The sequence below is a fragment of the Coenobita brevimanus genome, chromosome 73 (genome assembly GCF_032717465.1).
Source record: "Coenobita brevimanus isolate Jiangsu-jjx chromosome 73, ASM3271746v2, whole genome shotgun sequence".
Taxonomy (NCBI): Eukaryota; Metazoa; Arthropoda; class Malacostraca; order Decapoda; family Coenobitidae; genus Coenobita; species Coenobita brevimanus.
In genome coordinates, this window is record NC_137026.1 from 13,740,209 (window position 1) to 13,767,149 (window position 26,941).

At 42.8% G+C, this 26,941-nt stretch overlaps 1 protein-coding gene and 1 pseudogene across 1 annotated transcript in view; one reads left to right on the forward strand and one right to left on the reverse strand.

Moving 5' to 3' along the window:
• LOC145407484 (zwei Ig domain protein zig-8-like) overlaps nucleotides 1-26,941 on the reverse strand; it is a 137,394-nt gene that overhangs the window by 35,611 nt on the left and 74,842 nt on the right. Inside the window, exons 6-8 of the mRNA XM_080278414.1 lie at nucleotides 12,072-12,244; nucleotides 10,976-11,105; nucleotides 10,685-10,692 (exon numbers count right to left, since the gene is read on the reverse strand). Coding sequence (XP_080134540.1) covers nucleotides 10,685-10,692; nucleotides 10,976-11,105; nucleotides 12,072-12,244 — 311 coding nt within the window. The remainder of the gene's footprint in view (nucleotides 1-10,684; nucleotides 10,693-10,975; nucleotides 11,106-12,071; nucleotides 12,245-26,941) is intronic.
• On the forward strand, nucleotides 13,035-13,908 carry LOC145407558 (alpha-1,3/1,6-mannosyltransferase ALG2 pseudogene; annotated as a pseudogene).

Genomic DNA, 26,941 nt, shown 5'->3' on the forward strand with positions numbered 1-26,941 from the left:
CAATTGCATGAAAATTTTGAGTGACTTCTGAATTTTAGATCGACAAATATAGACAGATAATTGGACAGATGGATAAATCGATGGATAGACAGACAGACATAGACAAATAGATAAGTAGAGAGCTTTAGGAATTGGTCTTCATTCATAGTGTTGCCATTTTATCGTAATTGATAGTGTGTCCAGTTTAGCGTAATTGATAGTGTTGCCAGTTTAGCGTAATTGATAGTGTTGCCAGTTTAGCGTAGTTCATAGTGTAATTTTTCCCGGTAGATCTGGACATACTGGTCCTGTTTCTCGTCAGTTCAGGAAGCTCCCTAGCACCTCTTCCTTGACGATTTATTTTTGGATACTGGTGGTAATATCAATTTGAACGTTATTTGTGCTGCATATGGAGGTATTTGAATGATCTAAATGACACAGAAGAGGATAGTAAGAAGTAATAAGCAAAATAAGCCGCTTAGGAAAAGGTGTTAGGGAGGTTTTTATACCGACCAGAATATGGGCGGCAATTTTAACTTTTAACAGTAAGAAATCTAGTAGTTATCTCGATATTACTGCTAAGTCTTAACAATATTCCAGTGATTATAGGCTCCATTCTAGAGACTTTCCAGATTTTTTTTTTCACTTAGCGACAATCTTACCGGTTTTGAGAGCAAGTGTAGCGATATTTGTGCTTGTGGATTTTTTGCATTTAGCGACAATCTAGCGTTTTTTTTTTTTTTGAGCAATTTTAGCTATATTTGTGGCCGCGGATTATGTAGCCTTATTCATTAATGTTTACACAACTTTGCTAATTAATATCCCGTGTCAATATACATAGTTTCGGACAACATAATTAAATTTCAGTTCAGTAGTGAAGAAAAACATACATTATACTTTAAACGTTTGGTGGATTCCAAATATCGCATTCCTCAAACGCTGTGCTCGTCTCTGGACCAAAATAAAGTTTTGCGCAGGTGTTGTATGGTTGGCGGCCTTGACCCGTAACGTCACCAGGGCACCACCCGCCTAGACAACAGTGTTTTTAGCAGCCCACTGCGACGCATAACTTTTTTTTTTTTTTTTTTTTTTAAGACAAAGAATGGATGAAGGAAATACGAAGGAACAAATAATATTAGAAAAAGTCCATGTGCCTATAGGCATCCTCTATTCATAAAACATCTACAACAACTGGATTTAAATAAAAAAGATGGATTAAATATTTGTGAGAAGCAACTCCCGGGAGGTGAATTCAAGAGAGTAGTAGTTCTGGCGATAAATGACTTTTGATAAGCGGTGGTTCTGCATTGCGGGGGAGAGAGTGTAATTTCATTGGCGCTCCCAGCTGCCCAAGTATTTCGGGAGAAAATGTGGAGGAGAGGCATAACTGAAGCAAGTTCGTCAGGGCACTTACGGCAAAAATATTGGTAAAATAATGCTAAAGAAGCAACATCTCTACGTACTGATAATGGAGGAAGGTCCTGTGAAATGGCAGGGTTATTGATGAATCTAATGGCTTTCTTTTGAATTTTGTCGAATTGCCTCAGTGCAACCGCTTCACATCCACTCCACAGAGGTGAACAGTATTCGATCTGAGAACGCACATGACTTTTGTATATTGTGGCCAACTGCTTGTCAGTGAAGACTTCACGAACTCCGTACGGAAGTCCCAATTTTTTAGAAGCATTTTTAGCAAGAGCCTGCTTTGTTTTATCTCTTTCATGAGATTATAATACTTTTCACTCTGTGTAGTGTGTTTGGGTGTTGTGGCAAGACATTTGATAGTCATTATCTGAGACACTTTCACATGCCGATTTTTTTTAAAGCAAGAAAGAAGGAACCAAAGGCCAGGGGCCCACTAGACTGTTTCCTACAAGAAAAAAAAATCAACAACAAGATAGTAGAGAGCCAAATTCAAGATCCCTTCATTTCGAGATGCCTGGACACACTGCGTTTGAAAGACTAGAGATCATAGTCAGTAGGAAATACAGACAGAGGGAGACAGTTCCAGAGTTGACCCGTTGCATAAATGAAGGACTGGGAGTAACGGTTAACACTTGCACCAGACTAAAGTGGATACATTTATATGGACGGAGGGACAAGGTTTCTTCCCCCGGCCGTATCTGTGAATGGCATTTCAGCTGGAGGAATATGAAAGGGATTTTGCAAAGCGACCTGCTAAGGACACCACCATCTATTAAAAAAAAAAAATATATGCTACTAAAGCCTGCGTCAGTCCCGGACCAAAATCTGCCTTCAAAACAACAAGGCACGTAGTGAGTCGATAGTGTTAGAGAGAAATGTAATCGACTATAAAAAGATTAATTATTAAGGAATTAACGTTCAAGTGAGGAATTGGAAAATGTGAGTACGTTTAAGTACCTGGGTAGTGTGATGAGTAAGGATGGATGGAGGTTTGGAGGTTGAAGTGCTTGAAAGGGTACAGCAGGGAAGAAAGGTTGCTGGTTCTTTGAAAGCAGTGATAAGAAACAGGGAAGTGAGCATGGAAGTGAAAAAGTTACTACATGACAGTATTGTGATACCAACTCTAACGTACGGAAGTGAAGCTTGGACGCTGTTGGAAGGACACAAGTCAAGAGTGAGAGCAGTGGAAATGAGTTATTTAAGAGGAGCCTGTGGAGTCACATGGAGAGACAGGCTGACGAATGAGGATATAAAGGAGCATTGTGGTGTGGATGTGGATGTGATAGGAAGCGTTATGAGGAACACACTGAGGTGGTTTGGCCATGTGGAGAGGATGGAGGGTGAAAGACTGACAAAGAGAGTGTATGTGAGTGAGGTGGAGGGGGGAAATGGGATGGGGAGGCCGAGGATGAGATGGAGGGATGGGGTGGAGAGGTATATGAGAGAGGGGTGTGTGAGTTGGGAGCAGGGCAATGAAATGGCGGGGGACAGGGCGACTTGGAGGCAATTTGTTTGTGGCCACCCCAGACGGGATTGAGGCGTCTGGCAATAGATAGATAGATAGATAGAACGTTCAAGTGTGAATATCAAATGTTCATGTAACATATCTATAGGACAGTTTTGTCTCTAATCTAACCATTATCACCAATGTGGAGAGGATAGAGAGCGAGAGACTAACGAGGAGAGTGTATGTGAGTGAGGTGGAGGGGGGAAAGGGAGGGGTAGGCTAAGGATGAGGTGGAGGGATTGAATGGAAAGGTATGTGAGAGAGGGGTGTGTGAGCTGGGTGGAGGGCAGTGAATTGGCGGGGGACAAGGCGACATGGAGGAGATTTGTTTGTGGCCACCCCTTACGGGATTAGGGCGTCCGGCAGTAGATAGACAGATAGACCAAGAATGCATAGGGTGTTTGTGATAAGCAAAATAAATGTCAATGAACCCAGTCATTTAAAAAGTAATTCCAAAGAATTATCATTGTACCATGTCTATATTTTCATTTACCATAACAACCTTTATTTAACATGATTATGAATGGTGATAGATTCATTGTAATATGCGTCGTCTATCTATCTATGTATCTATTGCTAGACACCTCAATCCCGCAAGGAGTGGCCACAAACAAATCGCCTCCATGTCTCCTTGTCACTTCATTGCCCTGCTTCCATCTCACACACACCTCTCTCGTATATCTCTCCACTCCATCCCTCCATCTCATCCTCGGCCTCCCCCTCCCTCTTCCCCCCCTCCTACTCACTCGCATACACTCTCCTCGTTAGTCTCTCACTCTCCATCCTCTCCATATGGACAAACCACCACAATATGCGTCATGCGGTTAGATATTACGAAAGAAATGGTTAGTGAAACAAAACATTTCTGCTGCTTACGTATATGACTGTTTCTTGGACTTACTTTAAATTAATACACATCCTTGAGAATGCCGATAGAAAAAACTGAAATGTTGGGAAGAGAGAGAGAGAGAGAGAGAGAGAGAGAGAGAGAGAGAGAGAGAGAGAGAGAGAGAATCGATATTTTTGTCCGAGACCGTAGAATGTTAAAAATAATAGTTTTTGGTAAAGCTGAGACCAGTTGTTTTCTTGTATCGCCCTAAAGCATCAACATTCGTTTATAAATTAACAACTACTTTATTAAAATGATTAAGTTTATTGCACTAAGCACTCTGACGGTGTTCCATTTGCTTATCTGGAAAATTCTTAATCTATTTATTTGCCTGCTTCCAATGCTTAAACCATCTTTCCTGTTTTAAGTATCCTGACATTTCGGAATAACATCTTTGCCACTACACAACTCTTATTAGTTCAGTACCATAATCCGTTTTTTTCATTTGCTTAGCCCCGGTCCGTCTAATCGAGCACACCTATCGACCGCAGGAAAGCAACTGTCCATGGGTTCCCTACACCGTTGATGTTATGTGTTCTGTAGTGCTCCATTGTGTGTGTGTGTGTGTGTGTGTGTGTGTGTGTGTGTGTGTGTGTGTGTGTGTGTGTGTGTGTGTGTGTGTGTGTGTGTGTGTGTGTGTGTGTGTGTATGTGCTAGTGTGGCGGCATGTGATGTTCTCCAGCATGTGTGTTATGCTGTGTGGGCCTATTTTACAAGCAGAGCACTTGTCATCTCTAATTCCACCCAACCCGAATCTAACTGAGGAGGACTGAGTAATGTCCTGATCTAAACCTACCTTGATGACCTCTATCATCACTATATAAGGACACAGATGGGTAGATGTCAGGGAAGGGGCTTGTAGTTTGATACTGTGATCAAGGTATTGTATAGCCCTGCGTGTGAAATACGTACAGTCGTGGACAAAAATATCATTCCAATCTTTAGTCGAATAATTATGAAACTCGTACACAGTATTCTGGAAATCATTGTTCATTGTCCCTTTATTTATCGTGAAGGGGTGTATCGATATTTATGTCCACGACTATACGTAGGCGTTTTTTCATTACTAGTGTTGGAATGTCTGGAGGTAGGACAGCGTTGTGGTGGGTTTGATAATGCTTTGTGGTGATTGTTTTATGTGCCTGGGTGTACCGTGTGTCTCTCATGTAATATCAGGGGTGTTGTGTAGTAGCACAGGCTTCTGCATAAAACTGTGTGCCTCTTATATGAAGTTAGTCTCTTACAGGAAAGACTTCAGTTTCAGAGTGTAAGACCCGACCTATAATCTTCCTCGTCTCCTCCTAACAACCCTATTCGCCCAACTCACCATCAAGGGTCAAGGCATTTGGTATACAAGGCGAACTGTGTTCTCAAACGGGTTGAGAACATTAATATATACTCAACTTAATCTTTAACACCCTAAGTACCTTGCGTTGATTTGTTATTTTTATTTTATCCTTTCTCTTTCCTCAAAAATGAGAGACTAACGGTGAGATGACATGGAAGTGAGGTGGAGGGGCGAGAGGGAGGGGGGAGGCCGAGAATGAGATGGAAGGATGGAGTGGAGAGGATATATGAGTGATAGGTGTGTGAGCTGGGGGAAGGGCAATGAAATGGTGGGGGACAGGGGGACATGGAGGCGATTTGTTTGTGGCCACCTTTTACTGGATTAAGGCGTCTGGCAATAGACTTCCTGGTGACTTCACCAAAAAATGGAGTTATTACACTAAATGAGTTAAACTATCTGACTTCACACCTAAGCATTTAAAGTCAAGCATTATCAACCCATCCAAATACTTCATCGTTATTCCCTGTTGCTGTCTAATGTCTGGTTTAATTTCCACAGCAAGAGGTAAGTTTCTTTGGTGGTGGCGACAATCATCCACTTACTTGATCTAGTGTTGCCTAATTTTGCCTTCAATTTTATCATTCTTTGTCTGTCTGCCCTCCTCTCTTCCTACTTCTCCCATCTTTTCTCTAACTTTTTATTACTCTTCCTTCCTTTTCAGTAGGCTTTACACTGAGTGACAGTTTAATGGTTTCTTGTAAGTCAGGAAACCATTTCATCGGCCCTCAGTTCTAGTTCCTGACTATCCCCCTTTGCTGAACCTTTTCAAGCATTTCAATAACACAGAGTAGGCCAGCATGCTGTCCAATACAAGTTCATCTTTCTGTCAACACCAAACAACTTGCACATTACACACTACACTTCCTATTCAAAATTCAACAAATTAGCGTCTCGTGATCAAACCTCAGAGCCCCCGGGGGTGGGGGGACCATAACTACCCCACCAGCGAGATGCCTCGAACCACCTTCTGACTCACTTTATCATTTCTGCAACATTAGCGGCCTTTCCTCTAAATTTTTCTCTGTTGAGCACCATCTTTCCTCCTCTAAGCCTCACCTTCTCTTCCTAACAGAGACTAAGCTGTCCGAAGCAACTGAAAGCAATCCCTTCTTAGTATCCTGCTAGTTTTTCTATACTCATTTCAAAGCTAAACGTGGCTGTTATGGATATGCAAGCAACGTTATATGTTGGTCTCGGGTTTCTGAACTTGAATCTTCTGAATTCTCTGCTCTCTGGCTTCGGCTTTCCTGTCATTCTCCGACTAAATATATCTGTACTGTTTACTTATCCCCTAATTGTACTGATTATGAAAGATTCTTCGACTATCTTACTTCTAAGATGGAACACATCCTATCAATTTCTTCCTTCTCTGAAATCTCCGTTCTAGGAGAATTCAGTGTTCACCAACACCTTTGGCTCTCCTCTCCTTTCACCGATCCACCTAGTGAGAGAGTTCCAACATACGTGATCTCTTCCTTACAACTAACTCTTCTGTTTACATTGTTAATCTTTCCTCTCCGTTGGGCTCCTCCAATCATAACCTTATCACCTTAACCTGTCCTATTGTTCCAGTAAGGCCTTTGAACCCTCCAATGAAGCGTGGGTTGTGGCACTTTGGAGCTACTGATTAGGAGACCCTCAGGAACTACTTCTTTGAAGTTCCCTGGAATGATTATTGCTTCCATGGCCAAGAGCTATCTGAGTGTGCCATTCGCATTACGGAGGTTATTCTGTTTGGCATGAAAGCATACATTCCTTTCTCATATTATTTGACTAATGGAAAAAAAAAAAAATGGTTTAATCACACTTGTTCTAATGCTGTCCACAACAAGGAGAGGACCTACAAAAGGTACCGGAACCAACCCACTTCAGAATCTCATCTCTTGTATGTTTCTGCCCCGAATCGTGCTAAATCTGTCCTCTCTGCTAAAAATACTTTCATTCGTACTAAAGGCATTGAACTCTCCAACTCGAATTCTCCCCTCTCCTTCTGGCATCTTGCCAAAATACTAATAATTTTACCTTATCATCCTTCCCTCCTTTTTTCCACACTGATGGCTCTGTAGCTATTTCTTCTACTGATAAACCAAACTCTTTTCTTAGACTTTCTTCTTCACTTTAGACGATTCCGATGCTGTTCCTCCATCACTTCCCCCCTCCGACTTCCTCATGGCTGACACTGAAATATCTTCAACTGATGTATTTTCTGCCATCACTGGCCTCAATACTAACAAGGCATATGGGCCTGATGGAGTCCCTCCTGTTGTCCTCAAGAACTGTACTTCTGTTATTATGCCATGCTGAAATAAACTCTTTAACCTTTGTCTATCAATTTGTACCGTACCTTCCCTTCTTGCTGGGAGTGTGATCTCATTGAGCCAGTCCCAAAGAAGGATGACCATTCCCAGCCCTCTAACTATCGCCCACTTACTTCAACATCCTATGCCTCAAAAGCTTTCGAGTCTATTCATAGCAAAAAAAGAAAAAAAGAAAGAAAGAAAAGAAAAAGAAAAAGAAGTGTAAGCATCTTTCCTATCAGAACATTTTCTCTGATCGTCAGTTCCGTCAGGGATGTTCCACTGGCGATCTTCTCGCCTACCTCTCAGATTCCTGGTCATCCTCCTTTCGGGACTCTGGCGAAAGCTTTGCCATTGCACTTGACACCTCAAAGGCTTTCGATCGAGTGTGGCATAAATCTTTGATTTCTGGACTGCCCTCTTATGGTTTCTCTCCTTCTATCTGCGCCTACATCACTAGCTTCCTTTCTGGTCATTCTATAGCTGCTGTTGTAGACGGCCACAGTTTTTCTCCTAGATCTATCAACAATGGTGTTCCTCAGAGGTCTGTTCTATCACCAACTCTCTTCCTTTTATTCATCAATGACTCTCTAAGCTGTGCATCTAACCCTATCCACTCACAAACTGATGATTCCACCCTTCACCTTTCCATTCGGTTCTCGCAACGTCCATCTCAGCACTTACGTAGACAAGGAATGAGGCTATGGCACACCTAATGTCTGACTTGGCTTGTATCTCTGACTGGGGTAAAAGTAATTTTGTTTTTTTTTAATGCATCAAAAACTCAGTTCTTACACCTATCAACATGACAAAATCTTCCACAGGAGTACCAGCTAATGTTTAATATTATCCAGCTTAATCCTGCATCATCCTTAAACATACTTGGGGTGTCATTCTCTCGGGATTTATCTTGGAAAGATCATATTACATCTCTTGTAAAATCTACTTCCAAGAGATTAGGTGTGCTAAGCCGACTCCATACCTTCCTTTACTGCTGCGCCGTTGTTGGCTTTATACACGGATTTTATTTGCCCCTGTGTAGAGTACAACTCTCATGTGTGGGGAGGTTCCCCACATACAGCTCTTCTCTACAAGGTGGAGTCAAAGGCATTTCGTCTCATTAACTCTCCTCCTCTTACTTGTTCCCTTCAACCTCCGTCTCTTCGCCGCACCGTTGCATCTTTTTCTCTTTTCTATCACTACTTCAATGGTCACTGCATCTCTGAACTGTCTGCTTGCATTCCTTCACCATTACGGCGGGCGCATTGCACCTTTCTAGCAACAAACTTTCATCCCTTTTCTGTCCAACTCTCTAATGCAAGAGTTAACCGTTACTCCCAGTCCTTCATATATGGAACTGATCAACTCTGGAACTGTCTCCCCCTTTCTGTATTTCCCACTTCCTATGATCTCCAGTCTTTCAAACGCAGTGTGTCCAGGAATCTGGAAATGAAAGGATCTTGAATTTGGCTCTCTATTGTATTTTTTTTTTCCTTGGAGTGAGCTGTTTACAGGCTCCAGACCTTTGGTTCCTTCTTTCTTGCATAAAAAAAAGATCCAACAAAGCAATATAATCAAATATGAAGTACAGTAGAGCAGACCCACGAAAGCAAAACTTACTTATGATTATGACTGTCACCCTGACCTGGGGTTCTTAATGGATTTTTTTTTATTTTAAAATGTTATGAATATAGACATAGTTTAATTCTATCCATGAGTTTTACAAGCGAGATCACATAGCTACTGGTAATAACGATTGTGCATGCCTTATAATGGTTCAGAGTGGTACATGGGTAATTAGTGAAATGCGATAGGCTTTTGATATACACCGAATAATGAGTTCCTATCACACCCAGTGGTATAGTATGGACGTATATCATGACATGGCCTCCCCATTATGACTCAGATTGTGGTCTGAATCATGACTCAGATTGTGAGTGACACACAAAAGAAACACTAAATGTTTTAGAAGTATTCGTCCTAAATACTACGACTGCGTTCTGGGCTTGATAAAGGTCAGCAACACTGGTGGAATGAATGATAACAGTTCTATATTAACACCTCTTCGTAGCACATAATTATCTATCTATTGTCAGACGTCTTAAGCCAGTAAGGGGTGGCCACAAACAAATCTCCTTCATATCGCCCTGTCCACTCGCCATTTCACTGCCTTCCCCTCCAGCTCACACCCCCCTCTGTCATATACCTCTCCACTTCATCCCTCCATTTCATCCTTGGCCTCGCCATCCCCCCCCCCCTCCACCTCACTCACATTCACTCTCCTTGTTAGTCTCTCGCTCTCCATAAAAATAATAATACTCTTCACGATGATACTGCGCTCACACCGTTTTTCAAAGTAGTTCTCGTCGTTACTATTTTCTAGGAATATTACAAAACCACTGTTGTTTATTAATATTGCGAACAGCCATCAAATACGCATAGTACGAATTAGTGCCAAGGATGAGATGAAGGGATGGAGTGGAGAAGTAAATGCGAGAGGGGGTGTGTGAGCTGGGAGCAGGGCAGTGCATTGGCGGGGGACAGGGCGACATGGGGGCGATATGTTTGTGGCCACCTCTTACGGGATTAAGGCGTCTGGCAATAGATTGATAAACAGAATTCTATATGACAAGAGCAGCTTTATGTCACACTCATGCCTACTCTTCACTGACACCTTCATGTGGGCGTTCCTGATTCAGGCAGACCAATTTCACAGAGATGTCACCTGAGTGGAATTTCCGATACCTGTCGTTCACTGGTGTTAAGATCGTATTTTGATCAAGTGTACGACGATGGTCTTGGTGCCGCAGGTGTCAAGACATTAGGAACAGGAGCTGGGAGAGAGAGAGAGAGAGAGAGAGAGAGAGAGAGAGAGAGAGAATGTCGTAGGAAGAGGGAATGACGAGTCACTAGTGAGATAGGACAGAACTATGGGTCGTTACTTAGTAGGAACAATGTAGAAGAGAAAAACTACATGGTATAACAGGGCTGGGAGTGTATATTGTGAGAAATAACTGACAGTACAGAGGGAAGGTGATGGGATGAGGCTTCATACACAGACATAAAGCATAGTCGTCAGTGAGCAGCGACCTGCCTTACTGGACGTGTATAATGAAGAAGGAAAGGAGAGTCAGATTGAGAAAGATGGAAAACTAAAATGAGTACATACAGAAAGTGGAGGAGTAGCTCACACGTCATAGGGTGGGAGGAAGCGAGGTCAGTATCATGTAGGGACCCACCTGGGCACCTGAGTGGACATGAACAATGAAAATGGAGAGGAGAGGAACACCAAGGAAGGGTGGGGAAATATAGTGAGCTTAGAGAGTGGAAGAGTAGATCATGCCATAGGGTGTGAGGAGGCAGGGTCAGTACTACGTAGGGACCCACTTGACTGGACGATTATTGTGCAGAAGTATAGAAGAGGAACACCAAGAAAGGATGGAAAGATATAGTGAGTCGATGTGGAGGGTGGAAGAGCAGATCATGCCAAAGGTGAGAGGAAGTAGGGTCAGTACTGTATAGGGACCCACCTGACTGGACGTGTACAGTGATGGCAGCGGTGCCCCCTGTGTCAGGCCGGCAGGTATATCGGCCAGAGTCCCTTGGTGTCACGCCGGATAGCATTAACCGGCTCACCGTCCGCTTCCCCGTCTTCTCAGTCTGGCTAACAACACAATTCTATTAACAACTAATAAGAAAATGCTATGGCTTAACATCCTTTCCATGGCACTTCTTCATGACTAGCACCCAACTCTGGTGTTAATTTCTTGGCAGACCACAGCAGTGATGAGGGTGAGAAGAGAATTTTAAGCCAAGTCAAAGCGAATGGAGCATAGCAGATTATAGACAGCCTTACACGATGAAAATGCCCCGATGCCAGCAAATTTTCCCACAGTAAGTCTTCACAGAAATGGTTCATCATCATCATCATCATCATTACTCTGTCCCATATTGCCCCATTTAAACGGGAGCATATGGTCAGGGGTTACGCTACCCAGTTGCAAAATTTAAGGCAACGGTGACCAGCCTCACTCATCCCTGAGTGGCATTATGCAAACAAACCCCAACCCTCCCTCAGACGAAGCTCCTTAGCCCATTGAACCACCAGGCGTCATTTGGTTTTATAGCTACCACCCAGCGTAGTTAACCTCAAAATAACAGTAAGACATAATTATAATTCCCAAGTAACAATGACGCAATAAATATTTCGAAACCTGAGGTAGGAAGCTGTAGTTCCTGTTCACCTTTTGTCTCTACCATAATAGTCAAAAAGACAGTACTATTAGAAGCTTCATAATAGTTAATGATGATGATGATGATGATGATGATGACGCTGCTACTACAACTGCTGCTACTACTGTTACTACTACTACTACTACTACTACTACTACAACAACAACAATAACAACAACAACTACTACTATTACTACTACGACTACTACTACTACTACTACCACTACTGCTGCTGCTGCTGCTGCTGTAACTACTACTACTACTACTACTACTACTACTACTGCTACTACTACTACTATGCTGCTTGTACTGATTTTGCTGCTACAGCTACTGGTACTACGACTGCCCTTCCTCGCCGCTGACACAGTAAACCAGCATCGTGGTTGACCCCACCTTGATAGCAATGCCGCCTCTCGGGCTATCATATTGAATCCTTGTGGCTCCGTGATACCATGCCAGGCTGCGGGGACCCTCTTGGTCTGTATGGTCTACGGTACACGTCATGGCCAGAACGCTACCCTGCTGGATGTGTACCTCGCTGGCACCGGCTATGTAAACTGATGTACCTGTGGTGAAGAGGGAGGAGATGCAATATTATTAGGTGGCTGTTTTTGTTATTAATTGTTTGACTGTTATCGATGTTATTATCATTATTATCATCATTTGGCTGGTGGCCCCTCCATCATGACTCAGACTGTGCTTTGACACACAAAAGTAACACTAAACGTCTGAGAGATATTCGTCCTAAATACTACCACTGCGTTCTGGGTGCTCACCATCCACTCACTCGATGTAATGCTGCTCTTGGATGTTTGCCCTTTCCTCTCTTCCTTCCCTCTTTCCCTCCTTCCTCTTCTGTCGTTCTTTCATTAATTCTTTCCTCTTCCTTCTGTATATGGGTGACTCTACACTGAGTGACATGCCAAATGATTTCCTGTACACCAGGAAACCATTTACTACGCTGGGTGGTAATCATATAATCAAATTATGGCGTCTGATGGTTTACTGGGCAATTAAGGCCCTCCCATCGGATTGAGCTGGTGAAGGTTTATATCCAAGGGGTGTTTGGGGTTTATTGCTCAAGTAATGCCACTCAGGGATGAGTCAGGCTGGTCACTCTCATCTTAAATGTCAGGACCAACCTGCATAGCCTCGGGCTCCTAGGTTCCTCATAGGGCAACACAGGACTAGATGATGATGATGATGATTATCATTATCATTATTATTATTATTATTATCATCATCATCACCATCATCACAATCATTTTTATCATCATTATTATTATTATCATTATTATTATTATTATTAACATTATTATTATTATTATTATTATTATTATTATTATTATTATTATTATGTCAACTTCTATTTCATTCCTGAGATTACGAGGGAAGGTCAAAATTATTTTCTACCGTCACTTTCCAGACCACCTTCTCACACAAAGGAGGTCAATTGTCAAGAAATGCTATAGATGTTTTTGGGATACCTTAGAGGAAAAGACTACAGCCCAGGCTGACTGTGTGTTGGTGAACAGCCTTTTTACTGCAAGTGTTTATATCAGTACGTTCAAATCAATCAAAACCTCATCATCAGTTCTCTACCCATCATTAGACTTTGAAACTTTTGATCGATATTCCTCCTTGACTCTGGAGGATGCTGGGGTAGATACTGAGTGATAGTTCATGTTCCTCTCCCTGAAGAGATATGGACGGAAAAAGACCCTCCCATTGGCCCTGGAGTACACAAAGTTGCTATTAGACAATGTACTGAAAGATACATGTGTAGTGGCACGTGGCTATGATGACAGTGTGAGGGAAAATACTAAGCATTATACTGAGCTGGCGAACTTGGCCAAAAGTCTGGGCATCTATGATCAAGTTATGTTTCTCGGATCTCCTTCAGATAAAGTGAAAATTGTTCCTCTGAGAGCTGCAAAAGCACTTGGAATTGTACCCGTTGAGGCCATGTGTGTTGGCACACCAGCAATCACAGAGAACAGAAGGGGGCCCCAAAGAGACTATCATGAATGGAGGGACAGGATTTCTTTGTGAACAGAATCCCAAAGACTTTTCTGATACCATGACGAAGTTTGTAACAGGAGAAGTTGTCAATGAAACTATGGGAAGCGCTGGGCGCGATCGAGTAGTGGGTAATTTTTCATTCATTCGGTTTTCTGAACATCTCAACTATATTGTTCAAGGATTAATGGATGAGAGGAAGCAGAGGTAGTTTGAAGGCGTTACGGTCTAGTATAAAATTTCTGGTACTGGTAGTTATCAGTACAATTGTAAGGGTTGTGGAGATAATCCAGCATATTATTCCTATTTGAATTTCGTTGCATTCCTCTGAACAGTTTGTGCATTCTGCGTACAGTTCAAGTACTTGTGTCTTTCCCATTATTTACGTTGACTCTCATCTTAAATATCAGGACCAACTTGCCTAGCCTCGGGTTTCTACGCTCCTCATGGGGCAACGTAGGATTGGATGATGGATGTATGGATGGATGGATGACTTTTATTGAATACTGATGTGTCCCATATATATATAATGTTTGATTTTTGAGTATACAGTAATTACTTGTTGACACAAAAGAAATGTTCGTAGAAACTGGAAGAAAACAAAAAAGCAACTTTAACTACCCTCCAGTATGTTAAAGCCAAGTCCTGTATCATCAATCTGTAATAAAGTGGATCTGTTTTGTTAGATCATAATAAGCGTAAGTTAAATTAGAGTTATATATATATATATATATATATATATATATATATATATATATATATATATATATATATATATATATATATATATATATATATCCATCCATCCATCATCCAATCCTACGTTGCCCCATGAGGAGCGTAGGAGCCCGGGGCTAGGCAGTTGGTCCCGAGATTTAAGATGAGAGTGACCAGCCTCACTCATCCCTGAGTGCCATTAAGTGAGCAATAAACCCCAATCATCCCTTGGATATAAACCTTCACCGGCTCAATCCGATTGGAGCACAATAATTACCCACTAAACTACCAGGCGCCAAAATTTGGTTATATGGTTACCACCCAGCGTAGTAAATGGTTTCCTGGTGTACAGTGTAGAGTCACCCACGGGCAGAAGGAAGAGGAAAGAATGAAGGAATGAAAGAAAGAAGAGGGACTGTAAAGTCACCCGCAGGCAGAAAGACGAGGAATGAATGAAGGAAAGAAAGACAGAAGATGGAAGGAAAGAAGGATGGAGGAGAGGACAGGGCAGACATCCGAGAGCAGCACTACATTGAGTGGGTGGCGAGCGCCCCCACCTATTACAAATATATATATATATATATATATATATATATATATATATATATATATATATATACACACACACACACACACACACACACACACACACACACACACACATATATATATATATATATATAGATAGATATATACACACACACACACACATATATATATATATATATATATATATATATATATATATATATATATATATATATATACGTGTGTGTGTGTGTGTGTGTGTGTGTGTGTGTGTGTGTGGTGGATGGGGGCGCCCATCATCCACTTACTCAATGTAGAGTCATGCCATATGAGCTCTACACTGAGTGACAAGCCAAATGGTTTCCTGTACCCAGGAAACCATTTACTATGCTGAGTGGTAACCATATAACCTGGATTTCTGGCAGGGATAAGTGTCCCCCAGATTTCCCTATCCAAAATCACTTAATCATGGCAGTTGTTTCAGAGAGCCTCGGAGGGCCCAGTACCTGCCTGGGGCCCCAACCAAATGGGCAGACTTGCATGGCCATATGGAATGTGAGAGGCGTGAATGAGGATAGCAAGAGAGTGGAAGTGGTGAATGTGTTCAAGAGTGTGAGAAATGCCGTGATGGCATTGTGTGAAACGAAGATGAAAGGGTGGGAAGTGGAGGGGTGGGAGGGTGTGAAATGTGTAAGATCGGGAATGAATGGGCGAGGAAGATGCGAAGGAGTTGCTTTGTTGATGAATGAGGTGTGGCAGAGTGGAATGAGAGACTACAAATGTGTCAGCTCGAGGTGTATGTATGTTAAGTTCAAGTATGAGAAGGTGAAAGTGGCAGTGATTGTAGCATATGCACCATGTGAGGACAAGAGTGAGAGAGAGAAAAACAGATTTTGGGATGAACTGGATGAAGTAGTGGGAGAAATGCCCAGGAGCTACAAGGTGATCATAATGGGGGATATGAATTGAAGACTAGGCACTGGTCCTGAGGATGACATAATGGGTTGTTATGGAGTATCAGGAGAAAATGATAATGGGAAGTGACTAAAGGATATGTGTCAGGAGAAGAGGTTGTGCATTTGTAACTCGTATTTCAAACACAAAGATGCACATTAACATACATGGTAGAGAGGAAACGGGGATCGTGGTGGCAGAAGCCTGATTGAGGTCGATGATGGGAATGGTTGCTGATACGAGAGCCGTGAGAGGACGATGTGGGGGTCTGTCAGATCATATGATTGTGGTATGCAAGATCAAGCTAAGAGGAGTGAGGTGGATCAGAGAGAGAGAGGAGCAGTCAGGGAGAAAGACTAAAAGTTGAGAAGCTGAAGATCAAATAAATGGCAGATGATTACAGGATCAAAATAGAGGAGGAGTTAGAATCAGTGAAGTGGAATGAAATGGATCTGGAGAGGCTGTGGAATGCATATAGGGATTGCTTAATTAGGAATGCTAAAGTGGTGTGTGGTGTGGCAAGAGTAACAACAAAGATGAAAGGTACGGTATGGTGGGATGAGGAGGTTAAGAGAGTGGAGGAGGAAAAGAGGAAGAAGTGGCTAAAATGGTTACAGGATAGGGGTTCAGTTGAAATAGGAACTGATTATATTGAGGGCAAGAGGCACGTAAAGAGACTAGTGAAGAGAAAAAAGAAGGAGGTAAATGATGATCAAGGAAGAAAAATGAATGCGAACTGCTCTGAAAATAGGAAGTTATTCTGGAAAGAGATGCGGAAATGTAGAAGTGAAAGCGAGAAAGAAATGTGATGGTGTGAAGGATTCAGGCGGTAGATTATTAACCCATGGAGATGAAGTAAGGACCAGATGGAAAGAATATTTTGAAAGCTTGATGAATGGGAACAGAGAAGGAGCAGAGCGGCTGTAAACATGTTTGGTTTGGGGGGGGGGGGTGCAGAGAAGGAATGCAATGCCAGGAGACGTGACACTAGCACAGGTGAAAAACGCTGTGAGGTGGCTGAAAAATGGGAAAGCAGCTGGGGTTGATGAGGTGTATGCAGAGATGCTTAAGTGTTGTGGAGAGAGTGGAATGAAGTGCTTGTTAAAGATATTGTTACGAAGGGGGATTTGGCAGTTAGGTAGCCGAGATCTTTCGAGACGTTTCTGGTACCGTAAGTTTCGGTACTAGTCAGAGTTGCCAGTTTGCTTGCTGTTTGTAAGCATAGTTATTTCGTAAGTTATGCATTAATTTAATGTGCTTTTTCTCAGTAATGTTTTATTTAAGTAATTGCTTGTTAAATTATGTAATTGAAGTTCGTATGGTTAATGATTTAGAGTGTTATGTAATGTAAGACAACTCTAGAATGTTTTGATGTCTCGTAGTTGGTAACTGTTGTTGCTAGGGGCTGATGTAAGATAGTATGTCCTACTATCCATTTCAGAGGCGGAGTTGCGCTGTTTATCGCAAATATCTCCTAAACGAATCGTTGGATCAGTATGGTATTTCAACCCACTACTTTTGACATCCGGGCCTAATTTATGACCCTTAAACCATATTGCTATTTATGTTATGTGAGGAGTTTACTCGTGAAAAATAACAGAAAGTCGACTAGTCATGTTGACGCATTCGAAGGAAAGTGTTTCCCCCCCAACACCCTCCCAAACTATTCCTTAACTACCCCTACTTCTCCCCCTTCTCGTCCTCGTTATCCCTCCTATTCTCCCCGAGCTCCTCGCCTCCTTCATCACTCTTGTGTCCCTCCCTCATTATCCCAGCACTGTATTATAATGTAAGAATGTTATGTAGTTGTAGATGTATTGATATGATTATTTGCAATGGATGCAAGTCGTATTTCGCGTAGGAAGTACCGTACATCAGGATGATTACGTACATGTAATAGAAGCTATGCCAAAACTGACTTCATATTTCTGGTAACCGTAGATACATCGGTAATGATACGGCCATAACAACGTATTTAGCCAATGATTTTATGGTCGTTTGACCCACTCTGGTTTTCATGGCCACACACAACAGTAGGTAACTGTGTTAAATAATATTACTAATGTGTGATAAGTATATACATACTGTCATATTCAAATATTATGTATGCAATTAGAATGAAAAAAGAAAACGGAAGTGCAAAGATGGGAGAGGGATGGTGTGACTGGGAGTGAAGAGGGAAACGGGGAAGGGGTGAACGGGATATTGGGGGGTAGGGAAGGAATGGTCAGAGGGTTGTTCAGGGTGTTAGTGGAGGAGCTACCCCACACAGTCGCACTCGTCCGATTTTGTATAACACCTTAGATTTGATGACTGGACTAGGCTTAATATCCTTCAGTAAACTCCTAATGTAACATATGTAGCAGTATGGTTTAAGGGTCATAAATTAGGCCCGGATGTCAAAAGTACTGTGTTGAAATATCATACTGATCCAACGATTTGCTTAGGAGATATTTGCGAAAAACAGCGCAACTCCGCCTCTGAAATGGATAGTAGATTGTTGGAGAAGTGGACGTTTCTAGAACAATGCAAGCTTATACAAGGATGGGGAAGAGCTTAGTTAGTCAGTCAGTTTGGAGTTTAGTCGGGTTTCAGTCAGTTTGTGCGAAGTGCAGTCGATTATGGTGCAGTGTCAGTGTCAGTGAAGGTTGTATATTTTTGGTACTTGTGAAAACAGTGGCAAACAGTGACGGGTTATTGAAGTTTGTATATCAGTGGAACTTGAGAAGACAGTGAAGTGTATTAAGTGTAATTACTGTCAGTGAAGATTATTTTCACTACTTGTGTAATAAGTGAAGTGTTAGCAAGCATTAAGTGTACTAACTGTGAAGTGTTGTTAAACATTAAGTGTAACTGCAATCTATAAAGTGTGTATAGCTCCAGTGCTTGTGAGAACAGTGAAGTTGAAAAGCATTAAGTGGAATTATTTGGAATATAAAGACAGTGAACTTTAAGGAGCCAGTGTTTATTTTCGCCTCAGCTGATCTTGTGTACTGCACACCTAAAGGCTGACCATAAGAAGAACAACTCACTGGGCAACGTCCTTCCTGTACTGTACTACTGCTGTTGGAGCCTGTGGCAGTGTGGGGACGGGGACGTAACAATATGTAAGAAGGCATGGATGAGTGAAACTGTGCCTGCAGAGTGGAAAAAAGGCTGTGATTGTACCTCTGTACAAAAATCAAGGTGAGCGAAGTGAGTGCAAGAAATATCGTGGCATAAGTTTATTAAGTGTGGTAGGGAAGGTATATGGAAGAATTATTATAGAGAAAGCAAGAGAGGTATCAGAAGTCTTAGTGAGTGATGAATAGGGTGGCTTTAGGAGTGGCAGAGGATGTGTGGATCAGATATTTGCAATGAGACAGATAGCAGAGAAGGCTTGTGAGAAGGACCATACGGTGTTTATGGCATTCATGGATCTGAAAAAAGCATACAATAAAGTAGACAAGGAGAGATTGTGAAAAGTTTTGCGCATGTACAGTGTAGATGGTAAGCTGCTAGGTGCTGTCAAGATTTTGATGATGGTAGTGATGCATGTGTAAGAGTTAATGGGTATCTAAGTGAATGGTTCACGATCGGTGTAGGCGTGCGACAAGGTTGTGTGGTGTCCCCATGGATGTTCAATTTATATATATATATATATATATATATATATATATATATATATATATATATATATATATATATATATATATGTGGATGGGGTGATGAGAGAAGTAAAAACACGAGTAATGGAGAGAGGGATGGCATTGGTAATGAGTCGTGATGGATGGAATATCTCAAATATGTTGTATGCTGATGATCCAATACTGCTTGGAAGTACCGGACAAAAACTTGGTAGGCTAATACAGAGTTTTGCTGATGTCTGTGAGCGTCGTGCCTTCAGAGTAAATGTATAAAAGAGTAAAGTGATGGTTACTGAGAAAGAAGGTGACTCCCAGTGTGATGTTGGAGTGAATGGGGAGAGACTGAAATTGGTGAGAGATTTCAAATACCTGGGTACAGTGACAGAAAAGAGAGGAAAATGTGCAAAAGAAGTTAAAAGTGGAGTTACACAAGGAAGAAAAGTAGCTGGTGCAATGAAGGCCTTGATAAGAAAAAGAGGCTTGAGTGTTGCAGCTGCACGAGGCTTACATCAGGGAGTGTTAGTGCCAACTTTAACATATGAATGTGAGACTATGGTGTGGCATGAAAATGAAAAGTCAAGAGTAACAGCAGTGGAGATGGGACTGCTGAGGAATGTATGTGGAGTACAGAGGGTGGATCGGATACGAAATAATGTGATTCGTGAAAGGTGTGGAGTGAGGAAGTCGGTGGACACAAGAATCGAAGAGAGTGTACTATGATGGTATGGTTATGTGGACAGAATGAATAACAACAGAGTGGTGAAAAAGATATATCTGAGGGAATTTGAAGGAGGGAGGAGGCGAGGTAGGCCAAGGAGAAGGTGGAGAGATATGGTGGATGAGTGTGTGAGGAAAAGAAGTTTGGAAGTCGGTGAGGCTATGGAACTGACAAGAGTCGAGCTGGCTAGATGAATGTTGTGAGGAGAAGCGCATGATCAGAGATTTTGGCACCCCCTTTTAACGCGGCAGCGTCCAGATTGACTCAATCGGATACGTTTGTGTGAAGCTACAGAACGTGATGAATGTGTTTGGCGTATCCGATGGGGCCAGGATTCCGGGGGCTTGAATGATGAGTGAATGGAAGAGTTGCCCATTGGATTGGGCAAATTTGGGCTGTCTGGACATTGCTACTCCTCATCCTGCCCTTCGGTCGGAAAGGAGGTCCGGATGATGATGATGATGATGATGATGATTCTCTCTCTCTCTCTCTCTCTCTCTCTCTCTCTCTCTCTCTCTCTCTCTCTCTCTCTCATCATTCGTCCTTTCTTCCCTTTCCTCTCCCCCCTCCCTTTGTCCATCACCCTTTATTCTCACTTACCCTTCTCTCCTCCCCCTTCCCCTCCCCACCTTCCCCTCTCCCCTCTCCCCTCCCCCTTCCCCTCCCCACCTTCCCCTCTCCCCTCTCCCCTCCCCACCCCCCGTCAGTGCACTGTAGTTTTCAGACACAAGCGAGGCACCGTGGTGCTCATTACCCTAACATGGTTGAGATTATGAACGGCGTCTTTGATGTTACTTGAGAACACGAGTTAGGAGACCAAGCGAGACTCAGGTGTAACGGAGTACAAAGGAGTTCAAAGGAGTACAAAAGAAGTGGAAGGAGTGCAGAGGAGTTCAGAGTTCAGAGGAGTTCTAATGAGTACAAAAGAGTTCAAAAGAATTCAAAGGAATGCAAAGGAGTTCAGAGTTCAAAGGAGTTCAAAGTAGTGCAAAGGAGTTCAAAGGAGTGCAAAGGAGTTTAAAGGAGAGCAAAAGAGTACAAGGAAGTGTAAATGAGTACAAAGGAGTGCAAAGAAGTTCAGATGAGTTCAAAGTAGTGCAAAGAAGTTCAAAGAAGTTCAAACGAGTACAGAGGAGTGCAAAGGAGTTTAAAGGAGTTCAGAGGAGTTCAAAGGAGTGCAAAAAAAAGCAAGCAGGAAGAAAGCAATATGTCTTTTCGAGGGTATTCGTATAAGGTCTGTTGTAACTAAAGTGCTCGTAATTTATGAGTTTAAGACCCGTATTCTCGTCGGTTTAGGAAGCTCCCTAACACCTCTTCCTAAGTGACTTATTTTGCTTATTAAACCTCAACTCAGAGAAACCCACCATGGCAAAAAAATTAAAAAATAAATAAATTATAAAAACAAAATTATAGAAAACCAAATTACGTAGACTGATATTGAAAAATAACTGAGGACTAGAGAGAGAGAGAGAGAGAGAGAGAGAGAGAGAGAGTGTAGTACTGAAGGGGTTTTCAAGGCAAAATCTAACGCCAAAACAAGTCTGTCTCAAGATGAATAAAATCGTCTGAAGAAAGAAGGAATTTAAATTAAGAAAATACCCAGGAGTTGCATAAGTAGGCTCCCTAGCACCTCTTCCTCAGCGATTTGGATATGGCTGGTTTAGAGAGGCAAAAGTGGAAGTGAGCGAGGTGGAGTGAGGAGAGACAGGCAGAAGGGAAGAGAGAGATGAAGTGAAGAGGAGACAGAGAGACAGAAGGTGAAGTCAATAGATTGGAGTAAGAAGGAAAGAGAGAGAAAGGGAAAGAGACAGATGAAGTGAAGAGGAGAGGTGGAAGGGAAGTAAGGAGTGTGTGGATTGAGAAGGAAAGGGGAGGGGAGAAAAAAGAGAAAAGAGATGGATTTCTGAGTGAGTGGCGTTAGTTGAAGATGACAGGAAGATGGAGAAAGGAAGGCAGGAGCCAAGGAGAGGGAACAGGAGATGTGAGATGAGGAGGGAGAGAAGAAAGAAGAGATCTAAGATGTGTGGGGTTAGGATGTGGAGAGAGGGGGGGAAGTGGAGTGAGTTTTAGTGTGAGAAGTATGAGGTGAAGATGGGGGAGAAGGAGGAGGGGAAATGAGGAGTAAGGAAGATGCTGAAAGGAAGATGGAAAGTGAGATGTGTTGCATGAGAAGGAAGGAATTTTTAGAAGAAGGAGGAGGAGAAGGAAGAGGAGGAGGACGAGGAGGAGAAATAGGAAAGAGGGAAGCAAAGAAGACGAAGTGAAGATGAGGGATAAGGAAGAGGAGAAGTGAGTAGTTTTGGGTGAGAAGGCAGGAAAGGTAGTAAGGTGAATTTTTAAGAGACAAGTGTGAAGTAAGGAAGAAGGAGAGGAAGATAAAGATGAGGAGGAAGGGGGGAAGCAAAGGAGGAGGGGAAGCGCGAGGAGAGAAGTGAGGTGTGAGGATTTAGGAGGGACACGAGAGCCAAGAGCTTCACGCCTGGCCCACAACGGAAGGGTTGAAAGTGTGTGGGAGGGTGTGAGCGAAGGTGACAAGGACTGGAGAGAAGAGGGGGAGAGGAGAGATGGGAGGGGGAGAGAAGGATGGAGAGGGCTGAGAAGGAGAGGGGAGGAAAGGCTCGGGTGAGAGAGGAAGTGAGAGTGTGTGGGAGGATGGGGGGTGTGAGCGAAAACTGCAGGGCACTGGAGGAGTAGGAGTGCTGGGGAAGGAGGAGGAGGAGAAGAGAGAGAGAGAGAGAGAGAGAGAGAGAGAGAGAGAGAGAGAGAGAGAGAGAGAGAGAGAGAGAGAGAGAGAGAGAGGAAAAACTGGGGGAGGGGGAACAGGGAAAGGGTGTAGGAGAGGAGAACACAAACATTCCCACAGTCTACGACACTCAACCGTCAAATTACAGTCTAGGTCTTTATTTTCAGACTGGGGATGAAGATACTAGTGGGTACCAAAGTCTTGTCATTTGCACCTCTGTACATCTCAATCCCTGATGGTAAGTGGTGGAGACCATCATCCACTCACTTGGTGTAGTACTGCCTACTCCTTCTTTCGCATTTAACATTCTTTTTCTGTCTGACCTCATGTTTTTCTAATTCTGCCATCCCATTCGTCACTTTTGATTGCTATTCATTCCACAAGCCTAACTGTATCCTGTCCAGAAAATCATTTTCAACGCTGGATGGTGACTTAATCAGACAACAGGGTGTTGTGAAGTTCTCTATGGTGCTCCAGTTAATTGGATGGAGAGATGCAAAGGCAGCGTTCATCCAGGAACCAAACCTCCGCACTCTTTTCCCATCCTGGTTGTGGGGAGGCGCTGTCTGCCACAAAGGAACAGACATTCACTACATGGGACAGGCCTGCAGGGACGGTTGCTTGCCTGCGGTTGATAGATGTCCTGGGCTAGATAGACCGGGGTTACTCAACAAGAACTACTACTACTACTACCGCTACTCCTACTCCTACTACTACCTTTACTACTACTACTACTACTACTACTACCATTACTGCTACTACTACTACTGCTACTACTGTTGCTGCTGCTGTTGCTACAACAACTTCTACTAATACAACAACAACAACAACGAGAATACAGAACTCACAGAGCGCATACCTCCGCCAGCGTCTATACCAGACAACTCTCATATCACCACCAAAATTTACTCAACTCTTCCCTGACTCACATATCCACAAAACATCATTGAAACCCATTCATAACTTTCGCAATATCATGGGTACGAACAAACAAACCAAAAAAGAAAAAAAAAAGGCTCTGAACCAGGACTAGAACTTACATCGCCACCAAAATTTAATCAACTCGTCCTTGGCTCATGACTTTCATATCCCCAAAATTTCATTGAAATCCAAAGAAAACTTTCTGAGATATCATGTGGACAGACAATCACTCAGGCAAATGTGAATACATAACCTCCTCCAACAGAGCTGGAGGAGGTAACAACAACAACAACAACAACAAATACTACTGCTACTGCTACTACTACTCCTGTACAGCTGCTGTTACAACTATTCGATCCCATGTTAGTTTCACAACATCTACTTCCATGCCTCGCCTTCTTACACATTTCAAATATCCTTTCACTTCATCTTGATCCACTTCGCCTGCTTCCACATAACATTCATTACGTATACCCCTTTTTCACAGCCCTTCTACGCATCCACTGTATCCAAAGGACCATGACATCTAACCACACTCTCTTCGCTTTAATTATGCTCAGGTGTCATTACTTCATGTATGCAACAGGTCAACTCTGGAATGTCTCCCTCTGTCTGTATTTCCTGCTGCCTATGATCTCCAGTCTTTTGAACGCAGTGTATCCTGGCATCTCGAAATGAACGGATCTTGAATTTGGCTCTCTGTTTTTTTTTTTTTTTTTTTTCTTGGAACAAATTGGAGACTCCTGGCCTTTGGTTCCTTCTTCATTGCATACAAAACTGGTATTGCATTTACCGCTCTCAACAATATATTTCATTTCATGAAAGGAAGAAAGATGAATTTGCAGAATTGTAATGGGCAAGGAACTCGCTAAAAAAATCCATATATATAAATATATTCATTCATTCATTGCCAGACGCCATGTATCCCAGAAGCGGGGTGGCCAAGGCTTAGAAATATATATATATATATATATATATATATATATATATATATATATATATATATATATATATATATATATATATATATATATATATAAACCTATCAAATCGGATTCAGTATTTGACTAAAACACACACACACACACACACACACAATTTATACATACTGGCACACATACTTTACTGGGTTTACAAATGTTCACTTTGTTTTCTAATCTCAAAACTAATAACAGCTATAACATAGTGACCTGAGGTCACACCACCCCTCCCGCGCCGGCTGCATTGGGGTCGTCACTTGGGCTGAATGGAAATTGGGTTAAATGAAGGGTTTTGACTTGATAATAGCTCTATTACCTAAAGCAATGGCAGTTTCTGAGTTTTAAAACTTTAATGTTTGATCGACCTTGAGTTTGTTTTTTCAAGGTCATTGAAGGTCACATCTTCTGGTGCCAACACAACCTCCACATATGACTTCCCGTTAGTGATTACTAATAGCCATGTGCCTAACACAGTTTGGCTGATTTATGCAGTCAAAATATTTGTGACCTTGACTCTGACATTTCAAGGTCACCCAAGGTTTGATGTAATAGTGTCAGTAGAACCTCCATATATGATTTCCTTATACTGAATATGAGTAACCATCTGTCTACCTCACCGTTTGCCTCCTATTGCACTTTGAAGAATTTGTTCCAAATGTGGGACCCCAAATTCCCACCCTTACCCCTGGTGGATTGCCACTCCCACCCTTACCCCTGGTGGATTGCCACTCCCACCCTTACCCCTGGTGGATTGCCACTCCCACCCTTACCCCTGGTGGATTGCCACTCCCACCCTTACCCCTGGTGGATTGCCACTCCCACCCTTACCCCTGGTGGATTGCCACTCCCACCCTTACCCCTGGTGGATTGCCACTCCCACCCTTACCCCTGGTGGAGTGCCACTCCCACCCTTACCCCTGGTGGATTGCCACTCCCACCCTTACCCCTGGTGGATTGCCACTCCCACCCTTACCCCTGGTGGATTGCCACTCCCACCCTTACCCCTGGTGGATTGCCACCCCCACCCTTACCCCTGGTGGATTGCCACTCCCACCCTTACCCCTGGTGGATTGCCACTCCCACCCTTACCCCTGGTGGATTGCCACTCCCACCCTTACCCCTGGTGGATTGCCACCCCCACCCTTACCCCTGGTGGATTGCCACCCCCAACCTTACCCCTGGTGGATTGCCACGCCCACCCTTACCCCTGGTGGATTTCCACTCCCACCCTTACCCCTGGTGGATTTCCACCCCCACCCTTACCCCTGGTGGATTGCCACTCCCACCCTTACCCCTGGTGGATTGCCACCCCCATCCTTACCCCTGGTGGATTGCCACTCCCACCCTTACCCCTGGTGGATTGCCACTCCCACCCTTACCCCTGGTGGATTGCCACCCCCACCCTTACCCCTGGTGGATTGCCACTCCCACCCTTACCCCTGGTGGATTGCCACTCTCACCCTTACCCCTGGTGGATTGCCACTCCCACCCTTACCCCTGGTGGATTGCCACTCCCACCCTTACCCCTGGTGGATTGCCACTCCCACCCTTACCCCTGGTGGATTGCCACTCCCACCCTTACCCTTGGTGGATTGCCACTCCCACCCTTACCTCAGGTGGATTTTCACCAAAATCGAACCATTTCCTCAGTTCCACACACGCAACGCCTGTGCAAAGTTTGAAGATGATCCATTCATTGGTTCAAGAGTTCATAGACGCACAGATTCACAAATAAATAAATATATAAATAAAATAAATAAACGCTGATGATTAATCTACACGCCTTCCACAATGAATTACGGGTGGGGTGAATAATAATAGTAATAATAATAATAAAATAATAATGATAATAATAATAATAATAATAATAATAATAATAATAACAATAATAATAATGATGCAAGAGATGATGGTGATAATGATGATCAATAAAAACGTGGGCAAGACTTCATCCCTGTGCTCTAAGTAAAGAAAAACCCTTAAACAAATATATTTTAGCCTTGAAACTGGAAACCCTGCTGTGGCCACATTGACATAAAGATATTTTTGGATGCAGA